Genomic DNA, 24,168 nt, shown 5'->3' with positions numbered 1-24,168 from the left:
CTGGGAAAATTTTGAATTTTTTAAAAAGTTTTTTTTGCACTATAAAAGAGCACTAAAAAGTGATTTTTTTGCTGATTTCACTTTTCTCACCTGTGCAGTATAGGGGGCCGAAACAGTAAAAAAAAGTAAATTTTTGAAAAAAATTTTGAAAAAGTTTTGAAATCGTAAAATGGTCTGAAATGGATTTTGCACTATAAAAGAGCACTAAAAATGATTTTTTTCTGACCTCATGTTTCTCATCTTTGCAAAATAGGGTTCGAAGCAGTGAAAAAATTGATTTTTTGAAAGACTTGAAAAAGTTTTGAAATCGTAAAAATGGTCTGAAATGGATTTTGCACTATAAAAGCGCACTAAGAAATTATTTTTTGCTGACTTCACTTTTCTCACCTGTGCAGTATAGGGGGCCGAAACAGTAAAAAAAATAATTTTTTGAAAAAAGACTTGAAGAATTTGAAATCGTAAAGTGGACTGAAATGAAATGGAAAGATTAGCGTTGAATGCGTTGAAATTATGTAAGCTCAACGCTAAATTCGACCCTAATTATGTAAGATCTACGCTATAATTCAACGCTAAATGTGTAAGATCTACGCCAAAATTCAACGCAAAATTATGTAAGATTAGCGTTGAATGCATTGAATTTATGTAAGATCAACGCTAAAATTCAACGCTAAATATGTAAGATCTACGCCAAAAATCAACGCAAAATTATGTAAGTTTAGTGTTGAATGCGTTGAATTTATGTAAGATCAAGGCTAAAATTCAACGCTAAATATGTAAGATCTACGCCGAAATTCAACGCAAAATTATGTAAGATTAGCGTTGAATGCGTTGAATTTATGTAAGATCAACGCTAAATTCAACGCTAAATATGTAAGATCTACGATAAAAATCAACGCTAAATATGTAAGATCTACGCCAAAATTCAACGCAAAATTATGTAAGATTAGCGTTGAATGCGTTGAATTTATGTAAAAATCATTGCTAAAATTCAACGCTAAATATGTAAGATCTACGCCAAAATTCAACGCAAAATTATGTAAGATTAGCGTTGAATGCGTTGAATTTATGCAAGATCAACGCTAAAATCAACGCTAAATATGAAAGATCTACGCCAAAATGCAACGCAAAATTATGTAAGATTAGCGTTGAATGCGTTGAATTTATGTAAGATCTACGCTCAGGCGTAGATCTTACATAAATTCAACGCAATCAACGCCAATCTTACATAATTTTGCGTTTTTTAGCGTTGACACCTCGGCCCGGGATATATATATATATATATATATATATATATATATATATATATTTATATATTTATATATATATATATATATATATATATATATATATATATATATATATTCGTATGTTTTATCACCCAAACTATTAACTATTTAATCACCCAAGCGAAACTATTTTCAAAACAGATTAGCCGCATTGATGCAACATGAATCGTGCATAAAACAGCATTACTTACTGCTCGGCAGTGTGCTAACGTCTACAGATTCTGCCTTTGCAAGTGTTGGAGTGATGATTAGAACAGCGATTTCCACTATAATCAACCACAATATATTGTGAACAGGTAAAAATGACATTATCACAAGACTATAAGGTATTCTCAAAGCATAATAAATTAGTTGTTGAAGAAGTAACGCTATTGAAAAAGTGATAAACTTGATAAATGTATGTAAATTTTTATTGAATGCAGATTACAAAATTACACATCAGAGACCTTTGTGACAAGTAGTTGGAAAGTCTTCAAAGTAGTTCAATCTTTTTGATATCGATTAAAGAACTACAATTGAACATCTTCAAAATGCCAGTCATAAGTGTTGCTTATTCGTTCGTAAAGCGGTCTGTCTATACATTAACAGAAAATACAGTAAAGTTGAATCTGAAGAATAATTTTAGTTATGGTGAATGCATAGAAATAAGTTTAAAGGATATTGAAACAGATCAAATTTTTAATATACTCCTCCATCATGATCATATTTGGTATACCTATATCAGTGGAAAAACTAAATTGGAATGAGTGGAATTTTTGTCCAATCAGAAAGCTTTTTTCGCATTTTTTACACCTCTCCAAAGGCATTAATATCAAAATTCTCCATTCGACGCAAAAATAGAAAAAATAACTAATTATATTATAAAGTAACTAACAGACAAGTACAGATTAGCAGAGAACATCCGTTCTGAAAATTAAATAATGAGGTACAAAATTGAGAGTTGGTTATTTGTCTCAAAAAAAAAAAAGATAATATCGGTCTGATTTGCCTTTTGGGGGAAATAAGAATATGTTAACTATTTATAGGAAAGGTTTAATTTATTACGCAACAGATAAATGACCGAAAAATAGGATGGCTATTGAAGTAGGTATTCTTGAAGTTGACTTGACGTCAGAAATATTGCTGAAATATTTAAGGGTCGTGAAACGAATTGGAGCAATGCCATTTTTGGCGCGAAGCTGGCATTTCTTTCATCATTAAAATTGCGGGTCTTCCCATTATAGCCCCCCATGAAATTATAGCTCCCCCATTATGGTATAATTACCATGTTTGGGGGGGAGGGGCTATAGGTTATCTGACCACTAAGCTGGAGGGGGGGGGGGGCTATAATGGGAAAGACCCAAAATTGCTTTGGGTTTTGCCCAAATTCCTCAACTAGGAGGACAAAATTTTACGAAGCCTTTTTACACAGAAGCCTTTCGAAAAAATTAAATTAGGATGTGAAAGTACGTGTCTAGGAGTATTGTCGCAAAAAAACTGCATGACCTTCCCCCACCACCCCCCCCCCTCCCGACCCCACAGAAAAGTTGATTTATTTCATTGAATGAATGAGTGGTTAGCAACATTAACAAAAGACTATTCAGACTGTTTATTGGCATTTTGGAATTGACTGATTCAAATTAGTTGTCTGGAAAGTTTTCCATGTTAGAATTAAAGGAAAAATTGGTTGATTGGCAATTGAAAGTTCGGAGAGAATGATTTTTGAGATCATTTATGATAAAAACTCTGAGCGGTCAAAAGAGCACTCTGATTGATTAATTTTCGATACGTACTAATGAAGGGACAGCATGAGTGATTAATTATCTCAGGGAATGTTCTATTTTGATCCAATGAACTATTCAACGGAACATCCAATGCACTATCTAATTATTTTCTGATCCTGGTCCTGGCAATGAATTCCCTTGAAATCGGCTGGGAGTGCTGTACGTCGTGTTGCGGGCAATGTCCCATTTAAGGCGAGATCGTCCACAGTGATTTTGGTACTTGTTGATGTTGAGGGCCAGGTTACAGGTTTCAATCCAATTGTCTCATCGGATTGGGGGGGGGGGGTCTACTGTTGGCTGCGATCCAAAATGGAGTGATGCGCTGGAGGTATTTATTGCTTCTGCTGGCAGCAATCAATTTTCTGAATAGCTCAACGCGCCATATTCTGTGTACACGGGCAGGCTGTGAAAAAGCTAACAAGGCTAACAAGAATTGAAGACATACAACTTAACAGTAATACCAATCTTTACCACGGGCCTAGAAGATGACCAATAACAACGTTTCTGCACATTAGTAACAGTTTACTGCCCACAGCCATACCAAAAGCCAATTCTCAGAGCGCATATTTTTGCCATTGAAGTCTGTGATGATGCCCTAAAAGCAATCTTCAAGAGCTCTGCCTAAAGATACACGAAATGCTGAAAATGGCTTGGATGAAAAACATCAAACTCTAAAAATCATGGCGGCAAAATTGACATCAAAATGATTCAGTTGTTTCTTTCTTGGTTGGATGTTTGCGGCAATTTCAATGGACTGTCGCTTGTTTTTAGTTCTACGTTTAAAACTCATTCAGTTGTTCTGTGACAGCCATCGCCTTTTGTTTAATGGAAAACTGGTTAATGTCAACAATCTCCGCAAGACTTCTTGGTCCATTGCCACATTGTTCCAAAATCGTGCCATTCTTTTATTGAGCCATTTGAAAGTCTGGTCACGTCCGCAATCACAGCCTTTTAAAAACTTTAAAACATTTAATTTGATTTAATATTTTAATGCTAGCTTGCATTGCTTACCGTTTATGCGAGAAAAACAAACTCAATTCAAAATAAGAGGTTTTCCTTAACAGAACAAATATTGGTTTTGAATTATAGCCATTCAGACTTAAGCTCCGAATTTCGTGCACAAGATTGCTGCACCCAACAACCGCTTTACTTTGTTTTCTAGGCGCAACAAAGGCAATCTTTTATAACTATTTTGCTATTCAGGCCCACATTGAAAATTCGAGATATGTTTTTCAAATTCTAGCAAGCAGAGATTCAGAGGAAAAAGTCAATACCCTGTTATCCAACGCATCATCTGTCCTCGACATCAGCTCAAAAGATAATTTATTGCAGCTAACTAATAAACAATTTAATCCAAAAAATACAGAACATTAACTTAGCGAACATGAAACCAATCGTTTTTATTTAGAGAAGCCGATTTCTCTCAGCGGCAACCACGCCAACAACTGCATTACAGAAACAAAAGGATATCAAATATAAAAATGGAGCTGTTAGTCTTTTTTATATCAAGCCATATAATTAAAATTCATTCGTTTTCATTCTCTAGTGTTTTTATGCCCCCAATTACATTTTATGTCTTGTTATATAGCAATTAACTATATAAAAAACAACGTGCCCCTGTGGTTAGAAAAAGAAACTGTCCTCAAAATTGGGGACTTGAAAAAGAGTACACCCACAATTTTTCATCATCAAATGATTATCAAATTAAATTGAGATTTGAATTGCATAATGAGATGACAAATAGTTTGGGCGTTGGGCTGAATGAAAAATTGTGGGTTGATTTAATTGTTGTGTTGAGTTTTGAGTCGACAGTTCAATTAAAGTCTTTGAGTAATAAGTTGTCTGCTGAGTTGAGTGCTGAGCTGTGTACTGAGTTGAGTCTAAAATTAATTGTTGAGATGAGTTGTGAATTGAGTCCTGAAATGGGTGACAATCTGGAATTTGGGGGAGCGGTGAGATGAGTGTTGAAATGATAGTGGAGTTTTGGGTTCAGCGGCAGCTTGATTCTAGTTAAGTTTTGAGAGTTACGTTGAGTTGAGAGTTAACTGGATAGTTAAAAACATTTTCTACTGCAGCAAAAGCCGAATAAAAATTTAAACAGTAAGTTCTAATTACGTTTTTAAAAGCGTTTTTAAACAATGTTCACCAGAAAACTACATCGAATAATTCGCATTAAATAATTCAATTCCAATGAATTAGTGAAGAACCGTTTTCTCCACTAACCAAGCTCGTCTCTAACATAATGTTCTTGAGCTGAGCACTTCATTCAAAGAAAAAGGACAAATGACAGATACCAGATTGCTTCAAGTTCTGGATCTAGTTTACTTTATCGTCAGTCCTAAAATTGATACGTTTTTGAAAAAAAGTTGTTGGGAAATATGGCTCAGGAAAAAAAATTTTCTAGGTCAACTTGATTTTGGAATGACGGTTAGGAAATTTACACACAGAAGTTCATAAAACAGAATGAAACGGAGCATAAAAAAACGTCGAAGAAGAAGGATTTTCATGACTTTTATTGATATATAATTAATTGAGAGTACGGTTTTTCAACTAATTCAATCAATTACAAAGAATTTTGTGAATGAAATTGGCAAACACATTGAAATTGTTTCTGTTTCTGACCTATGAATTAATATTCATAGCTGCGGCATCACCTTACAGAAATGTTTTAAAAAACTTTCACAGAAATTGATTCTGGAAAAATGCAAAAAACAAGCATTTAATTGTTTTTGCTTTTTTCCTATGAAAAGAAACAATTGAAATTGTGAAGCAAATAAATATTTGTATTGTTTTCGTTCGAAAATTTTGAGAATATTAGCAGAAACAATACCTGTCAGTATGTCATGAACGTACGAGCTAGTTTGTTCCAACTACTCTTAAAAACTAAAAACAACTGGACTTTTCACTCAACAAAAAATTTTTGGTGACTACCTGATTCTAATAGTTTTAACTTTTATTTTATCGAACTATTTTAAGGCGTCTGCAGCAAACGGATCAAGGGTAAGATGACTTTGCTCTGAAATATTCTTCTTCCTCTATAGTGTTTTGAGTAGAAATTTCAATCGATTTAAAGTAATCTTGCTTGAAATAGCACCTCTTTGGATTGATCGCAAACTTTCATCTAATGATAATTCCAAACTTTTTGCAAGTGCTGTGAAGGTAATATGAAAGCTATATTTGAAAAAATTGAAGGATAGATCGTGTACCAGCTGTTCTTTGCGTCAGCATGAATATAGGTTTTTTCCCAAAAACAACAAAAATTTCGGTAATAGTAAGTAGATTTTCATTGACCTCTCAAGAAGTTTGTTAAAACACTAAAAATAAAACAGGTATTTTTTAAGATAATCGCAAAGAGTTTTTCAAATTTTTAAACGCGCAACCTTAAAATATTTTAAAGTAAGTTTTAAGCAGGTTATAAAGAACATAACTTTATTGGCTGAACTTTGTGCATAAAATCGAAAAATTCAAATAGTTTAAAACCAGAACTGTTAACAGAACACACAAGCCATCAGACTTAGAGCATTTTTTGATCACAAAAAAACATTGACTTTTCTTTTTCAGCTTGTATTTTGGAATGATGATTAAGATATTTTCAAACGGATGTTTGGAAAACAAAGATAAACGGAGCACCAAAAAAGACGTCGGAGAAGAAGGATGTCATGATGTTTATTGGCATATAATTAATTGGGAGTACGGTTCCACCATTTCATTCAATTATAACGAATTTTGTGCTTCAGATCGGCAAACACATTGCAATAGTTTGTGACCTATGAAATAATGTTCGTAGCTGCGGGATTATCTTACAGAAATGTTTCCAAATACTTTCACAAAAAACTGATTCTGCAAAAATGCTCCAGATAGCAATTGATGAGAAGAAAGAAATTGATGCAAAAACAAGCATTCATTTGTTTTTGCAGTTTTCCTATCAAACAAAACATATGAAATTGTAAAGCAAATAAATATTTGTTTTTGTTTTCTTTTGAGAATTTGAGAATATTAGCAGAAACAAAATCTGCCAATATGCCATGTACGTACGCGCTACATTTTTCCAACTACTCTTAATTTTTTTAACTGAATGCAACGGGACTTTTCACTCAACAAAAATCTTTTTTCGGTTCATTTTGGTGACTGCTTTATTTTTTATACCTGAAAGCAACAAGATTTTTTGCTCAACAAAACTCTTTTTTTTCTGGTCATTTTGGTAACTGCCTGACTCTAATAATTTTAAGTTTTACGATATGGATTTAATTTAAAGCGTCTGTATCAAATAGATCAAGGGTAAGATCAATTTGCACTGAAATATTTCTCTGCCTCTATAGTGTTTTGAGTAGAAATTTCAATCAACGTAATGGAATCCTGTTTAAAATAGTATCTCCTGGGATAGATTGCAAACATTCATCTCATGATTTTTCGAATTATTTGCAAGTGCTGTGAAGGTAATATGAAAGCCATATTTGAAAAAAAAATTGAAGCATGGCTCGTGTACCAGCTGTTTTTTGCGTCAGCGTGAAATCAGGTTTTATCCGAAAAACAACAATAACTTCGTTGATAGTAGTAAGATTTTTAATGACCTCTCAAGAAGCTAGTTAAAATACCTATGTTTTTTTAAGATATACGCAGAGGTTTTTCCAAGTTTTTAAGCGCGCAGCCTTAACATTGGCCGTAAGCATAGATGTTTTAACTGAACTTGAACAGGGATTATTAGTTGGTGAATATCCCAGTATTTTCTCGAGAATATTTTCAAAAAAGCTAGAGAATTGTTTTCACATTAATACTGCTGACAAACAAATTGAGGAACAAAGTTCTCAATCACCATTTACTAAATTTGAAAGAGAAATACATGAAAAGTTTTGAGCAGGTTTTAAAGAGCATAACTTTATCGATTGAACTTTGTAAAAATCAATCGTTCAGACAAAATATTTTTATCGACTCTGCTGTTTTGTTCAATCGAGCAGCTTGAAGCAAATAAAAACTGCTAATTCTTTTGACTCAACCTCTTTAGTTCTTTTCTGGAACACAAAATCAAACAAAAATCGGAACATTTAAAATCGGAAAATTCAGATAGTTAAAAAGGAGAATTGTTAACTCCATTTTTCGCTGTTTGTAAATCATTCGGAATGAGAGCACGATACAGTATCATGCGAAATGTAATTTTTACAGAACGCTCGATGCTTGCACTGAATTTTGGTTGCAAAAGAAAAAAAATCGTTTCAACCCGCGAAGTTAATCATCTCAACGCGAAAACATTTTTCCTGCAGAAAAACATCCAATATCTGTTTCTTTCTGTAACAGCCAATAATTGCAACCTTTTTTAGCTCATTAAATCAATGAACCCAAGTTTTTTCCAACTTCTAGAGTTTTGCAATTTGAAACAAATCTAAACCGACTTGACTCAGCATTAAACTTGAGCATCCCCACACGCTGTGATCGCAAGAACCAGAGTAAGAGGTAGTTGTCTTAACATGCCATAACATGCAGGCTCGTCAACTTCCATTATAGTTTTTGAAACTTTTGCACAGAATTTCCCTGATGTTTTCTCTATAAATATATAAATTTTTTTTAAAAAAATTTCATTTGTATTTGAACTGAATTTTCTATTGAAAAAGCTATTCTATTTTCAGTGTACTTAGTGGAAACAGCGAACACTCAAAAATATCTTAAACAATTTGAGCCTAGCAGAGGTCACGGCATGATTAAAGCCATTTTTTTAAAAAAAACATTATCTATTGTCAGCTAATGGCAAAAAGTTTTTATCCGCTTTTCTTATCAACCGAAAAATACACTCTGCTCTAAGAACAACAAATTGCCCGCAGTCAAGTTAATTCTTGTCAATTTGTTCGAAGTTCAATGACAGTCTTCCCACAGTACCTTAATCTTTTTTAAAAATTTTAAACGAGTGTATTTCACAAACCTCAAATCAGTGTTGGACACTAAAAACTATCAACGATTTAATTATGGACCCATATACTAATCAATCTCTATATCGAGACGGTACTTGATAAATATTTTATATTAAACACATTATCATTTATGGCAGTTGCGTCCGTTTAAAATTAGGATGACTGAAATTGATCGAATAAACTCTCTTTTATTCCTAAAAAAGGTGATTAGAGCTTTTTCACATTGACATCTCTATGCCCGTGCAATTGAGCTTTAATTTGCAAAAAAAAATACATTTACCGAGTGAAAATTACTGTATAGTGCAAATGTTTTGTAAAACCAAAAAAGTCGTAAATGTGACATGTGCAGACGTTTGCAGACAATATTCGACTTTGTGTCAAGAGTTTTCTTTATAGACTTTTTGTTTCCTTCACATTTTTGTACCAATGTACACAAACTCTGCTTTAGTTTTCTCCGTTCTGCTCCGTTTTTGTAAACAAATAGTTTTTTTCACTCGCATTGCGTGCATCCACCTAATTGGGCCATTATAAGTCACGCTAACCTCTGACATTGTTTTTGAAAGCAAGAACAAGTTGTTCAGCTGAGATATAATGGAAGAGGGAGGATTTTTTCAGCAATTTCAGCTTCCTGTGGTACATTCAATTTTGGTCCCTGGTGGTCTGTTTCATTTTTTTCCTGGAATCTTTCCGGCCTCTGGAAATTGGTTCACAAGAAAATTCATCACATCACCTAATCGTGAGAGAATCACGGTTTCTGTAGACCACCGAGTTTGCGGGTAAAACTAACTTTATATTCCACTTATCAGTTGACATAGTAGAGAATCCTATTTGCCTTCTCTACACTTTCTTGTACCAGATTGGACCCAGACAAATCCAAAAATAATCTAATCCACAACTTTTCCATTTTTGTAGAACCCTGAGGATTAACCGAGTTGAGGAAAAGCATCTGATACCTGCCTCTGAACACTGTTTTTGCACATTTGTCAATTGCTAACTCCATATTTCTGTTTTCATTCTAGTCGAACAAAGCATCTAGATCCGTGGGCAAGTGAGAAAACGAACGTCCTACAGAAAGCACCCTCAAGTCATCTGCAAACATGTGGGGATTGCTGAGTTTTAAAGATGAGACAACCATTTAGGCAAATAAAGAAATCGAGCGGCCCGAGGAGTGGTCTCTGTGGTACACCACTATGAGTAACACTAAATACGAGTAACCGGGAGGTTGTGTTGTCGTACAAACGGTTTTTTATTTCAAGAAGCAATCTTCCACAGTTGGCTCTCTGTCTTAAATAGTGTTGATGATACGCAAGAGTATTTCGAAAGAACTGGAGGAGTGGTTCGCACATGCACTTCTCCAGTACCTTCCTCTCAATGTCGAGACGTGAATCACGCTTGTATTTTGACAACCCTCGCTTGTCTCGGTTATTGAAATTTGGGATAACAGGGACAACATTTCTGGAAGCGTGGTTTTTGTTTAGCCAAAATTTCAAATAATTCTTTGAAGCACCAGTTTACGGCACCTGTTTCTTAGATAAAAAGTGGGAGCAAGAAATCGATGCTCCGGTTGTTTTCGTGTTTTACTGAACTCAAATTTCAAAAGCCACTTGATCCGCAACGCTACCACTTTTTTTGGGTTATCACCTTTTATCTCTTATTCATGGAACAAGACACGGTTAAAAAACTGTGATTGAAAGAATATTTTGAAAAGATTCACTATGTAGTGAGGCTGCGTGAAGGTCCGTTACTGTGGAGTCAGGTCATCTGGTAAGCTAGCTGGTTTGCATAGGCTCTTGATGTTCTTGAAGAGGAGATTTGCGTTTCTGTTGGAGCACAGTGAGTCTTGATAGTTGGTTTTACCAGTTTTCACGTAGTCCGCCGCAATTTATCCAATCTCTGAACTTACTGCTTTCTATTGCTCGTTGGTTTCATCTCTAGTCCTTTTTTGCGTTTGAAACGCGGTCACCAGATTCGATTTTAGCGTCTCAATCTCAGGATGGAATCTCTGCGTCTGTTTAATCCTACTAGCAACACGCGGTTGATTAATATAATCGAATTATCCGTATAACACGTTGCAATTATTATTGAGAGTGAAAACAAATTAGATTTGAGCTCATTGTCAGAGATGTCTCTGCTTAGCTTACCAAAATTAGCTGCACTGAACCATGGAATTTCTTCAAAAATGTTTTGTTTTCGTTTTCCTGGTTTTGCCAACGAGTTGCAAATTGAAAATCTTCTTTATAAAAGCCGCATGAGAGAACACAAGTCAATTTCTCCTCATATTCGCTGTCAAACGCAGCCCAATTTGCAGTTGGGAAATCCATGTTGCAACGAAGGTTAACAAAATTTGTGGTTCTCAGATCGTCCATGATTTCCGCAGAAAATTTGCTTCTCATTTGCACCGGCTTCCCTTTGGGTGTGTTTTAAAAAGGGCATAAAAAATTTCGTTGTTGTCGACTATTAGATTGCATATCGCTGCGCAGTCAGAATTGTCTGCAGTATATTGCTATGATTGATTACTATCGTTTAATTTTTTTGGGGCACCACCATGGCGGTATTTCTCTCCTTCTTCTCTACCATCACTGTGATATATTATGTAATCTGAGAGAAGAAGCTAACCTGAGTCAACCCAGATGGTCTTTTATCACAGCAAATCACGGATAATTGTTCCGACCCCACTTGTGGGGGGGGGGGGGGGAGGAACTATATAATCAAATGGGTTTTTTTGTTCAGTCAATTTTGGCCGATCGATATATTTATCGCAGAGAAATGTGGGTGCTATCACTAAAAAGCTGGTCTAGCGCAGAATTCAAAATTGAAAAGATTTTTCCGATTTTTGTTTTTTTTTCGAGAAGTTATCGAGGGTTGAATTTTTGTGTGAACACGGGATATTTGTCCACTTTTATTGTGATTTTTCTTCAAATTAAGATATTTTCTATCAAAATAGTATTTCGTACTTAAATTTCTTGCCAAAAAATGAAACAGTTTTGTGTTCCTGATAGACTAAAGGCAATAAAAAAAGAGTAGTTCTGGTCTCACAGGGAGCTTCAATATCAAAAAAATTCGAAATCCATTTGAGAGCTCTTTTTATATTTCTACTTTTTTTCCTTTTTTAAGTCAGCTAGAGACAAATCACTTTTCATATCGAGATTCTGTTAATGACAAAACTCCTTTACAGTCAAATGAAGCCCAATGAACAAAAAAATTGTTTTCAAGGTATTCCTCATGTGTTTTTTGCTTCGACTCTGAGTTTTCGTGATTTTAGAGGAAAATTTGAATTTGGTTTTGAGATTTGACTAATTTTTGGAGTCTTATGGCATGTACTTATTGACTAACGGTGCAATATGTTCCGTATTGAGATTTAAGTGAACATATCTAGTGCTTTGATTGGACAGCTAATGGCTGTTAAGATTTTAAAGATAATTCTCCAAAAATTTTTTTGATTATTAACCAATCATAAACCTATTATCGTGAACTGTAAGTCAATCTCTTGAGTCTTACTGTAACAACATTTGATCTAGCTGGCGGTTTTTTATTCGAGCTTTTAGTAATATGACTTCAATGACACAAGATTTCAAAATTTTAAATTTTTTTTGGATACTTCCGTATTATTGGTTACTTTTGAAGTCTTATCACATTATCCAAATATTGTAAAATTTTTCTAAAGATTATTATGATTCTATTGGCTCAAAAAACACACAATCGATCACAGATAAAGTCATTAGAGAAAAGCTAAGGGTTTAAATGTCTTCGACATTTTCTTCTTGCACTTTTCTTCTGAATTTTGGTCTTCGCCTGTTTTTGTTGTTGTTTTCACAGCCTTATTGTGGTTTCTTATTGGTTTTCTATGCATGAGAATTTTTTTTCTCTGCCATGGTGTTATTTTTGACTGTAGTTATTGATCTCCGTTGAAAGCTTTGGATTTTAATGGCTGTTATGAATTTGAAATTAGTATTTCGAAAACTTTTTTGAACATTCACCAATCTTAAACTTTTTTTCGTGAATTGTCAGTCAGTCTTAGCACCTTCAGGATTCGTTTTTATTTCTAATTCAGCAAGAAAAATCTGGTTAGCGGTTTTTTCTTCTACCTATTAGTTTTAAGGCTTCAATGTCACTAGTTTTCATATATTTTTCTTGAACTTCGGGTACTTTTTTTTTATTTTCGGATCCTTTTGCAATCTAATCACATTATCCTATTACTGATGGTTTTTATTGGCTTAGAGAAGACTTTCAAAGGCTCAAAGTTAAAATTTTTAGAGAAGAACTTATGATTTAAATTGCTTCGACACTTTCTTCCGGCACTTTTCTACTGAATTTTTGGTTGTTGCCTGTCTTTGTTGTTTTCAATAACTTGTTGTAAGGTCTTTTTGACAAATATGCACAGCAAAGAAACTTCTTGTCCCATCAAGGCATACTTTAGCGTATTTAGCGGGTTCCGTTGAAAACTAATGAGATTAATGGCGTTGAAACTACGAGTTTTCTCAAAAATTTCGTGGTTCTAATGTATTTGTTCATATTTGATTTTTCGAAGTTATATTAATAAAAAAAGAATCCCATTGCTGTTGAGAAATTAATAGAACATAAAAAAGTTTTTAGTGAAATGTTCATTTTCTAATGCCTTCGACACTTTTCTCTCTCTATTTTTTTCTTGAAATTGCTGTTTTTGCCCGTTTTCGTTCTTTAGGTAGCCGTAAATTGCTGACAAATCTCTTAATCTTGTAATTGAGGATTCAGTTAAGCAGGTTACCCGAATCAGTTTGTCAGTTTGTAGCCTTTACTCTTAAAGTTTATGATATACATATTCAAAAATTTTTCAAATTTTTTCAGTTTTTGTTGTTCTTTTCGTCGAATTGTAACTTATTTTCATCAATGAGAGGTAACATCCAATTTATTGTATTTCAAAAAAACATATCTACTGATATTATTTGTCACCAATGCTTTGTTTGTTGGACAACTTGAGTTTTTATAAACGTTTTTTGAGTGTTTTTTTTTGCTTTTCTTTTTTTCTTCTCTCAGAACAATCGCGTAGTAACAGATCCCAATGATTTACAAATTAGGCCCAAATAAACTTAATCTCTCAGTTTGTTTCCTGCAACTGAATTAGTACAAAATAAGAAATGAATTAAAATACATGATAGTCAGATAATAGCTAATGATTTCAATGGTAGCTATAGTTTGTGTTTTCGCAAACCGTTTGTAATTTTTAAAGTTTTTCCTTAGTTCGTTTCTAAGTCTTAGTCTACCCAAAATCAAAGCCTTTTGTTTTTGCAGGAACTTCTTAGTAATTTATCAAGGATTAATTAGTTAAATGCTAAAAATTTTTAAGACTTTTAAAATTTCTTGGTTTAAAAAATGTTGATTAATTTTTAAATTTGGCCTTATTGATCGTTCTCTTTATTGACTGGTAACAGAGTCTCATTAAGAAAACTTTCCATCCACTGTATTGTTAATAGGAAGTAAATTTGAGTAGTTAAGATTTTATCTGATTGCATTTTGACGTTGTTTCTATGTGCTTTTAAATTTAGATATTCAGTTTTTGCCGTGAAATTTTTGTTTTTGCTTTTTTTTGAATGTTTTTTTTTGTCTCGCAGTCTCTTTAATGTCAGATCTAATTAGCGCTGTAATAAGGCATGCATTATGTTATTTAATTAGTAGATAGGTTGTGTAACGATTGTTTTCATCTCAAACATCTATATTTGTTATTTTTTCATTTGGTTGACAATTAAGTCACAAATGTAAAAGAGCTCGGGTCGGAACATCATGTGCGAACGCACATTAACGAGCCGCTTGTTAATTTTCTAATTATTTATCGTGAACGCATCTGCAAAATTCTTACTTCTTTCAAAAGTCAATCGTCATCTTGCATTCTTTTTGAGGATGTTACTGTGCGATAGTTAGATATTTTTGTCTGTCATTCAAAAATGCTGTGAGTACTGTTAAGAACAGATGAAAAGCCACTCCCTGAAGATTCAAAAAATTTTTCTAGTGCTTAATCCCTTAAACTCCAACATTAAGCAAAGAGATATTCTTATAAATATTAATTATACAACAAATTCATATAAAAAAAAGCAGTTCAACTGCCTTCAGTAGGTCCCATACACCACAATTCCCATATATTTACACAATTTTATGAAAAATAAAAACAAAATAATCAGTGTTAGTAGAGTGCATTATTTCTAAACAAATATCTATTTCACGCTCCTAACAAGAACAACAGCCTAAAAAGCTATTCTAACTTCAGTGCACTTAATGGGAACAACGTACACTCAAAGAGTTTTTAAACATTTTCAGCTCAGCTGAGAACAATGCATCGTTAAAGCAATTGTTTGAATTGTTTTAGAACATCAACTAAAATCGCTAAAAGCAAAAGATTTTTATCCGCTTTTCTTATCAACTGAAAACTACACTCTAATCCAGGAACAGCAAATTGCCCGCAGTCAAGAAAGTTTTTGAAAGTTTGTTCGAAGATCAATGACAATCTTCCCAAAGCAGCTTAATCAATATTAATAAAATTTAACCAAAAAAATTTTACAAACCTCAAATCAGTGTTGGACACTAAAAACTAAAAAGACATAATTATGGACCCTTATACTAATCAACTTCTATATGGAGACACCACTGGATAACTATTTTATATCAAACACGTTAACATTTATGGCAATTGCGTCCTTTTAGAAACGGGATGTCTGAAATAGTCACAAATTTGCCAATCTCAGAAACTGCTGCTAATGATAGCACGTTGGTTTCATCTGAAAAAATTTTTTCTGCGTTTTAAGTTTGTTCATCAGATTCGATGTTGGCCGTTTAATCGCAGGCCGGAGTTTTGGCATCATTTTAAGAACCATGCTTTTGAATGAAGCCATCAAAGCATTCGTAAAGCTCATAGCAAATGGTATTGACATGTGAAAAGCAATTGAAATCAAACTCATTGTCAAACTTGTTGTTGCTTAGCTCTTCAGAATTAGTTCTTCTGAATGTGGTATGTGGTGAAATCTTCGATAACTATTTTTTTTCGCTTTTGTGATTTTGCAAACAAATTTTAAACTGGAATCCTTGTTGATAAAATCCGCGTTATAAATCACAGGTCAGCTCCACCTCGCTATCGCTGTCAAACACGGCTAACTTGCTGTTGGGATATCTATGTTGCAACAAATAACAGCAAACGTTCTGGTAATCAGGTTTTCCACAATTTTACCAAAACGATTTGCTTCTTAATTGATCGGCTTCGTTCGAGTGCGTGCTTTTTAAAAAGCAAACTTTTTGCTTTCGTTGACGTTTGGTTTGCATATCAGCCCGCCGTCAGGAGCGTCTGCAACTTTTTGCTATGAATTGATAGCACATTTCACTGCTACTGGGGCACCACTATGGCGATTTTTCTCTCCGGTCATTCCGATATATCATGTAATTTGAGAAAAAATAATTAAAATTGTTCAACCGAAATGCACCCGAAAATTTTTTTTCTATCAAAATTCACCGGATTTCTTGCATTCATCTCAAGGATGTTCATGTAAAATGAAAAGGTTTTTTCAAGGGCAGTACCATCGATCACTTTTTCTGGTTCCGTCATTGAGAAAACCCAATTTTCCTATCTTGATTTTCTCGGGGACCACTCCATCTTTCAACTGCCTTTAATAATCAAGAGATATTGGCAGACACTTTTTTGCAATGAGTCTTACTTTCAAAGTCTCGAAGAAATAAATACCTTTATTGCTTATTTTAGCATTGTTGTTTGTTTTCTGCAAGAAGAAAACAAACTTCTTGTTCAGTTGCAATTGTGACCAGTATCGTTCTTGACTTTCTCTTTTCAATAAAAACTTCGGGCCCTCTCAGCTCTTTGATTTGTGTTTTCTAACTAAATTCGTTCAAAATTTCTTGCTCTGTTTTCGCTATTATGACTAAGTTCACACCTTATGTTTTTCCAGGATCTTCAGTGCTTCCTTAAATTCACAAGCTTTTGCTGCGTCAGCACTCTGGACTAGCTCTTCACAAAACTTTTCTATTCTTTGCCGCAATTCACTCTGACTGCTCCTTCCACTCTGTCTTCTGCCAGTTCTGGGATTGTTTTCTCCATCTGTTCAATCCTTGTGTCTATCTCATAAGTTCTCTGATCCATCTACCTTCTTACTTATTCCATTGATCATATTTCAATAAAATTTTCTTCTCATTGTTCACCGGGCAGTGCTTGCAAAGTTGCCTCGCTTGTCAACCCAACTCATTGATTCCACTGATAGCAGCCAGAGTGATTCCATTGCAAGTTTCCAGATGCATTCCAGCATCACACGCCACACACTTTTAGACTCACTCGTTGGCATTTTCAGGCTCGTGGTACGTTTTTCAACAATTTGTATTTTGACATCCTGTGGAATGAATTAATTGGAATGTTTGGCAGGAATTGGGTGTTTCACTTGAGTTATAGAATAAGGTGATGACTTTTTTTGACAGTTGTTGGGCATCGCAGAGGAGAAATTTCTGGTCAAGACCAGGAGGGTACAGAAACCCAGCTACAGTTTCATTCCTTTTCAGCTTCCTTCGAATCGGGTTCGGCTCTTTTTTCGACCTTGTTGAAGCTGATTCTTTGAAGTCTTTTGAAGTTTATTAACAAACTGTTTAAGATCCTAGTCACGCCTTCTCAAACTTAGCGGGGGGTTTTACATCAAAGAAGATTCTTTTGTGGAGTTTTTGACTTCCCTTCAGAAGTTTTGCGTCTTTTGTGTTCTTATCATGATCAGATCTTTTGTAGCACTCGGAACAGGAATGCCAGAGATTTCAATCAAGCTAACATATTAACTTGTTGTTAAATATGATTCCAGAGGTACGAGAAAACTAGTGGATTTTTCGATTAGCTTGTCGAGCGTGAAAGGTATACAGAAATTTAGGGAGACAAAAAAGCATTGAACTGTTTATCACGTCGTCCTGAAGAAACAAGCTCTTCTCTTCTCATCTTTGTTTTCAAAATTTTGCGAATATTTGCTTCTTGAATCTTTGCGTTTGTGTGATGGTTTACCCCTCTTGCTGCGTAAAAACTCTTTCTTCCTTAGAAGTCTCCTTCTCTTATTTAAGTGCTTCCTGTTCATCAGCGAATTGTTCCGTGAACTCGCAGCATTCGTCACCATTAGACTTGGTGGTTTTAACCTATTGAAAAAATTGAAAATATCTACTAGACTTGTCCTTTCTACCAACATGAACGAGCTGTAGGCAATATTGTTGTCCCTCACATTTTCCAACACCCTCACTGTTGACCGGGGTTAGGGCATCTAGTTTCCGCAATAATCAAGAAGATTTTCTTTTGTCTCGCATTTGGTGCCTAATTGGAAAATAAGGTCCAACACAATACTAACAGTTTTTCCAAACAAAAATTTAAGACTGAATTCTGTTTCAAGCAGGTAATTGAGGATTTGAAGATTAAAATCGTCAAATAGTCAAATAAAATCAAAAAAAAAATTTGCCTCTCTCCCTGACCATATTTAAAGAATAAGGCTGCAATGTTGCGTGGAAAACAGCTACAACAAGCAAAATTGTTGAAGGTTTGGTTGAAAATTGGATGAAGCGGTATCATATGTCACCAGGCAGACAGCAGTTTCAATATTTTGCCTCTGTTGTGCAGTCCCACCATCGCAATCTTGTACGTACAACTACTGTTGACTCCGACTGCAGCATTTTTTTGATAATGACAACGTGCAGATCAGAACAAGATGAGCGAACCGTTATTTGTGATTAGTTTCAGAAATTTCCATCGCAATACAAAATTTATATTAAAATTACAATTAGCAGTTTCGCATTTATTCATATCACGTCTCTCTCACGAGAGGAATTTAACATCAATGTCTTAATATCGACTTTTATCTCTTAAGTTCTAGCAATATATTTTCCAATAACTTTTTGGAATATAATAATTGCAAAATTTTGTTAACTTTTGATTGCTCAAAATTGCTGAAAGAGTTTACATTATTGACATATAATACGAATGACAAAATTATTGCTAATTTTTTAACTTATCACAGTAATCAAATTCTACCTTTTCAAACCGGAAATCGGTTGTATGTAAAAATTGTGACGATGTATTGTCACTGTTGTCTGAAAGGCAAGAAAAACCTCAAAATTACAAATGTCTTATCTGGAACGTAACGTAACATAAAATAAATTTTCTTATTATCGTCGAGTTTGTTGAACTGTTTGAAAGCTGAGGTTAAAATCAGAACAATGTTCTGTTCATTGACTGAGCATTCACAATCGGAACTATGACTGCATTTGCAAGAGAACACCGGAGGCCGAGATGAGCGACCCAAGCCAGCTCTGATCACACCGACCTGAGTCACCCTTCTGCTCAAAGTGGGTATGTAACACGCTTGGGTCGTGTGATAGAGGTCCAAGCCCAAATGGGACGGGCACTGGTGTGTCAGACCAACGATCGTTTAAGATCCCTGAAAAGCATAAACGACTACATTGCTGACATATTTTATATTGTCAATATGATGTTGACGTCTTTCATGCACACTTTTCTTTCGCATTGAGATTTAATTATGTTCGGTTTTCTTCACCTTATGTTGGAACTAGTCTAAGCTATTAAAATATGTTTAAATAGCTCAAATATGAGTTGAAACTAGTTTAGCAGTATCAAATGTATGGTTATAGAATACGTAGTTTGAACACCGCTAGTAGTTTCACCATGGTGCTATATTATACCCGTGCATGCATTTGTGTTATATAGAACAAATGCAGTTCTTTCGGTCTATATATTTGAGGCGCCATGCTCCAAATTCTTACCAAAGGTTTCTTCATTAAAGTAAACTGTCCTACCAAACTAACACATTATTACGCACTTTGATTGAGCTTATTCTCTCTCTATATATATATGTTTCTGTTCCTTTTATTCCTTATTTATCACTAGGTGCGAATTTTCCGCTTTTAGAGTATAAAACGTTACCAATCCTGTGTACTCAACTCAGTTCCTGAAATTCTCAATAAGACATAATTTTTAAGTTCCTTCATTTAAAAATTCCGTCATTTATTCAAAATTACTGTACAAACCCCTATTTCAGCACTATTTTGCAACATTTAACAGTATAGTTTTTTAAATTTCGTTTTTGTTTATCTGCTCAGCTTTAGATATTCGATGGTTCTATAGTTTAGCTCTCGATTGATATTGAATGCGGTCTTTTTATTTTCAAAGCACAAACCTGCTTATTTAGTAAATAACTGTCTTCCTCTTAAAAGTTACCTGTTAATATTCTAACTTAATAAACCCTAATAGTATAGAATGAGCCGCTAAAGTGCCCTAGCAGTTAATAACAGTTTAACAGTTTGGTAAGACAGTTTTAAGACGCACTACATTCACAGCGTTTGTGTTTGGTCCACGTTTGAGTAAGTAAGTAAACCTCAAATTTGTTTCTGCAAACCCAACTTGATAATAAATATAAGCGGAGCCGTGCGGCGAACTTCTTCAAGTTGCGAAATATTTACTTGTTCGGCCAATATTCCATACCAGAAGAATTCTTCATTCAAATCGAACCACTTTATGTTTGCTTTATAGCGCAATTAAGTTACTAATATACGTACATTATAGTATAGTTTTACACTCTCAAGTAGCAATTGAATCAGATTCTACGAAAACAGAACTTTATTACACGTATTACCCAACTGCACTTCACTGCTTAATTTTCCATCAAAGTTACACCATAATTACTACTTGGCCCTGTTGACTTAGATCCAGACAAAATGCCAGTCACTCCAGGTAAAGTCATTTTTATTTGCTGCAGTAGAAGCAGCGGATTAAAAAACTGAGCTGGATTTACTTAACTCAATTAAGGTCAAGACAGAGTAAAAGTAACAATTACGTGAAACAAGGCTCGATAATGTGCGTTAGCACATAATGCTTTGACCCCGCTCAACCACATTTTTGACTTAATTATCTACCAAATGAGGAGGAGAAAACTTTTAAAAAATTAATAGCAACCAGAAAAATTTCAACTAAAACTTAGTAGACTCTTTAAACTGCTACTGATTAGACAGCCAATCTGGCATGTCATTAGTCACACTAAGGGACAAGACTACAAAATAACAGCGAATACAGGCAAAATACGAAATTTCACAAACAATTTTACACAACGGCGTCGAAGCCAAAAAATAAGCTTTCCGTTGAACTTGTGATGTATGTTCATTGGCCTTCATATGCACGTAGACTGGATTTGTCGATAGTTGAATTTTTATTTGAAATCATTCTGGTCTATAACTAACATAACATAAGAAAAAACAAAGGCAAAAAAATTTTCAAAATCAACGCAGCGCCTCGTTATAATCCGGAGGAATATATTTTGAATTGTTAAATTCCACAACCAGAACAAAACTGTTCTTGATATTTCTGCTTCTTCATTAGAACAAAAAATTTTCCGATTTTCACCGAATTAGTTAAATTGACGATAAGTCATTCTCTCAAAAACAATGTGCGAAATTTCGATACTTATCGAGAAACAATATCGAAAAAGCGTTATGTTTCAATTAAAAGCGTTAGATAATTTCTTTTCAACTCCTTAGATACCAAAAAAGACATTTCATAATTTCGACTCAGTATGGATTCTACGCAAAAAATCAAATGCTCGAATCAAATCAAAACTCAAAAATTCATTGAAAATTTAACAAAAAAAACAGTTAATTGGAACCATAAAAACCATGGCTTTACTCAGAAAACATTTTTTTTTCTTTGAACCTCATTCGTACATCAATGTAACTTTTTTAACTGAAGCTTGGACTGAAAACAGACTTGACTGTAGTTGTTACGAAAAAATTGAAAAATTATTTTTTAAAGGATGGACCCAATAAACAATCTCAACCATTTTTCATTGCGAAGATCAACGATGAGACAAAAACTGGAATTGGTATCCATGAGCAACTGTTAAGGAGCCCAATTTTTCCTGAAAACTTTACAGTAGTTTTTTGGCTGATAAAATCTTGATATGAAAAGTAAATGATTCATTTTTTTTTTATAAATTTCTATGTAAAACAACAAAAAACCGCTAAAATGTTAGTTCCAGAACGCTTTCTTAGGCACTGCAGGTAAAAAAGAAAAATAAGCCCTTATCTGAGTAAATGATGACTGTGTCTGCAGTTTTGATGTCTCCACTACCAGTCAAATTGGACAAAATGGGCCAAGGAAGCATATTTGATGTCATTTTTCATGAAAAAGGGAAAAACACTATAAAAACTCATTAAAAAAGTCTAGCGTCAATGTTCGCTAAAATCGAAACTAGCGACACAAAGACCTTTTGAAACTGTTAGTTAAAATGAATTATAAAAGAATAGCGTACAAAGTCTAAGAACGTCCTCAAACGACGACCTACTCCAAATTACCTCAAACAAGTGAACTAAATTATTTAAAGTGAGTCATAATGAGCTCCAAAACCTCAAAACCACTGAATTTTGGATTTATTTATTTTCAGCAGTTTCAGAACTATTCTACATTATAGTTGAGTAGACAACTTAACGAGCAAGCGATGTCATAATCATTTCAGTTTTGCTGTTCTAATGTGTCCCAAAGAAGTTCTTTCAAAAAGCGTGAAACTAATAGACAAGAAAAAAAGCGAGCACTAATTGTTCATCAGTTGTATATTTTGAGTACACTTGCGTGGTGATAAGCTTTTTGACAGCAGGTTGCTGACTGTTTGAAAAAATTTCGGTCTTTTTATGGAGCTCAAACATTCGTTTTGAGCAGACATGAATTGAGTCACCATCAGTCCATTTTCTATAAAGTCTACTAGAGTGGCAAGTTGAGCAATTAGGGACTAATTAAAAATATTTTTTCGGCTTTCAACTTTCTGAGTGGCTTGACCGCGGTATTCTTCTTACACGCCAGTAGAGGTGATCTTTTGTGGGAAGCCGTTTTGAGAGCAATTTAAGAGGATAAAGACCTCTAAGATGATTTCAAGATCAGATGCTACAGATTGCCACATCTAGTACCACCTATTTTTTTCTCATTTTACGGATATGTTTCATTCATGGACAAAATTTTTAGAAATTCCGGAACGAAATGGAGCGAAACTTTTATCGAGAGCGTTATGGTTTCATATAAAATCCGTGTATTGAATTACATTGAAGTCCCGTCTTTGTTGAAAACATTTTTCGCATGACTTCGAAATCGTTGGATTTTTAACATAATTGAGAGGAAAACTTGTATTAACGGAGGCTTTTTAACTGCAGTGAAGTCTTTTGACGGTTCAAAATAGTCTAATAAAACGCAGAGTATGTTTAGAAAGCTGATAAATCAAAAGTTCAAGATGCTCAGTTTTTAGACGAAGAGGGCTCCTTTTTGCATAGGTTTGTCTGGCGTTTCTGTTTTTCTTCGAAAATTAATTAGCCTAATTTGGAACTCAATGAATATTCATTTTACTCTGGTTTATTTATGAATTAATAATGATTTCAAAATTTTGAGGTATTGTTAGTAATTTTTCAGATTATTTGTCAATTTCATATATTTGTCAACACTATTTGTCAATTTTTGTCTACTTGTTTTAAGTGGGTAAACTACGTTTTCCTAAGTTCTGTAGAGGTGTAATCGTGCTGCTTTTAATTTAGAACGATGCTTTGGAAGACAGCAAAACACTTTTTCTTTTTCAACTATTAGGAGTTTTGTGTTTCTATTTTTGATTGGAATTTTGGGGTCAGCTTGTATTTTTTTCAAAATTATTGGCAAAAATCCCTAACCTCAAAAACTTTCAAATGTTTTATCATACTTAAGTTTCCAATTTTGTGTTTTCAAAATTTTATGATTTTTTTGGAATGGCTGAGTAATCTCTCACTTTGAATTTATTGATAGGTTCGTTTCAAAGAATTCGAAAACCGCGGATATTTTTTTAAAGAGTGATTTGCGGACTTTGGCATTTTCAATTTTTGTTCGAAAGGTTTGTCTTTGATGCCTAATTTTTTGTCCCAAAGTCGAAAAAAGTGTAGTTTGTCATTCAGGTCTGTGATAGTGTCGTAGAACACAGTTACTAGTTATTGGGTTTGGGTATCGCAGACTTTAAAAAACATGCTCAGCTGGTGACAAAATACTTTATTATTTTTTCGCTTCTTTTGTGAATGTGTATTGCTTTAATTTGTTCTGCTGTCAGTGATCTGAGAAAGTTTCTATTATTGCCGTGACTCGGACCCCATAATTCGAAAACTTTTAAAATTATGGCTTCTATGCAAAATGTAGTCAGAAAAATTTCATTGAATGAGTTTTAAAAAATA

At 34.1% G+C, this 24,168-nt stretch overlaps 1 protein-coding gene across 1 annotated transcript in view; it reads left to right on the top strand.

Moving 5' to 3' along the window:
- The first annotated feature begins 19,690 nt into the window (after positions 1 to 19,690).
- The window catches only part of LOC142334650 (rho GTPase-activating protein 45-like), a 75,630-nt gene continuing 71,152 nt past the window's right edge, over positions 19,691 to 24,168 (top strand). Inside the window, exon 1 of the mRNA XM_075382855.1 lies at positions 19,691 to 20,677. Within this exon, the coding sequence (XP_075238970.1) occupies positions 20,662 to 20,677 (16 nt within the window). The 5' untranslated portion in view covers positions 19,691 to 20,661. The remainder of the gene's footprint in view (positions 20,678 to 24,168) is intronic.

The sequence above is a fragment of the Convolutriloba macropyga genome, chromosome 2 (assembly GCF_964194025.1).
Source record: "Convolutriloba macropyga chromosome 2, txConMacr16.3, whole genome shotgun sequence".
NCBI classification, from domain to species: Eukaryota; Metazoa; Xenacoelomorpha; order Acoela; family Convolutidae; genus Convolutriloba; species Convolutriloba macropyga.
Note: the sequence above shows the minus strand (reverse complement) of the source record. Positions and strands in the feature narration are given on the sequence as shown.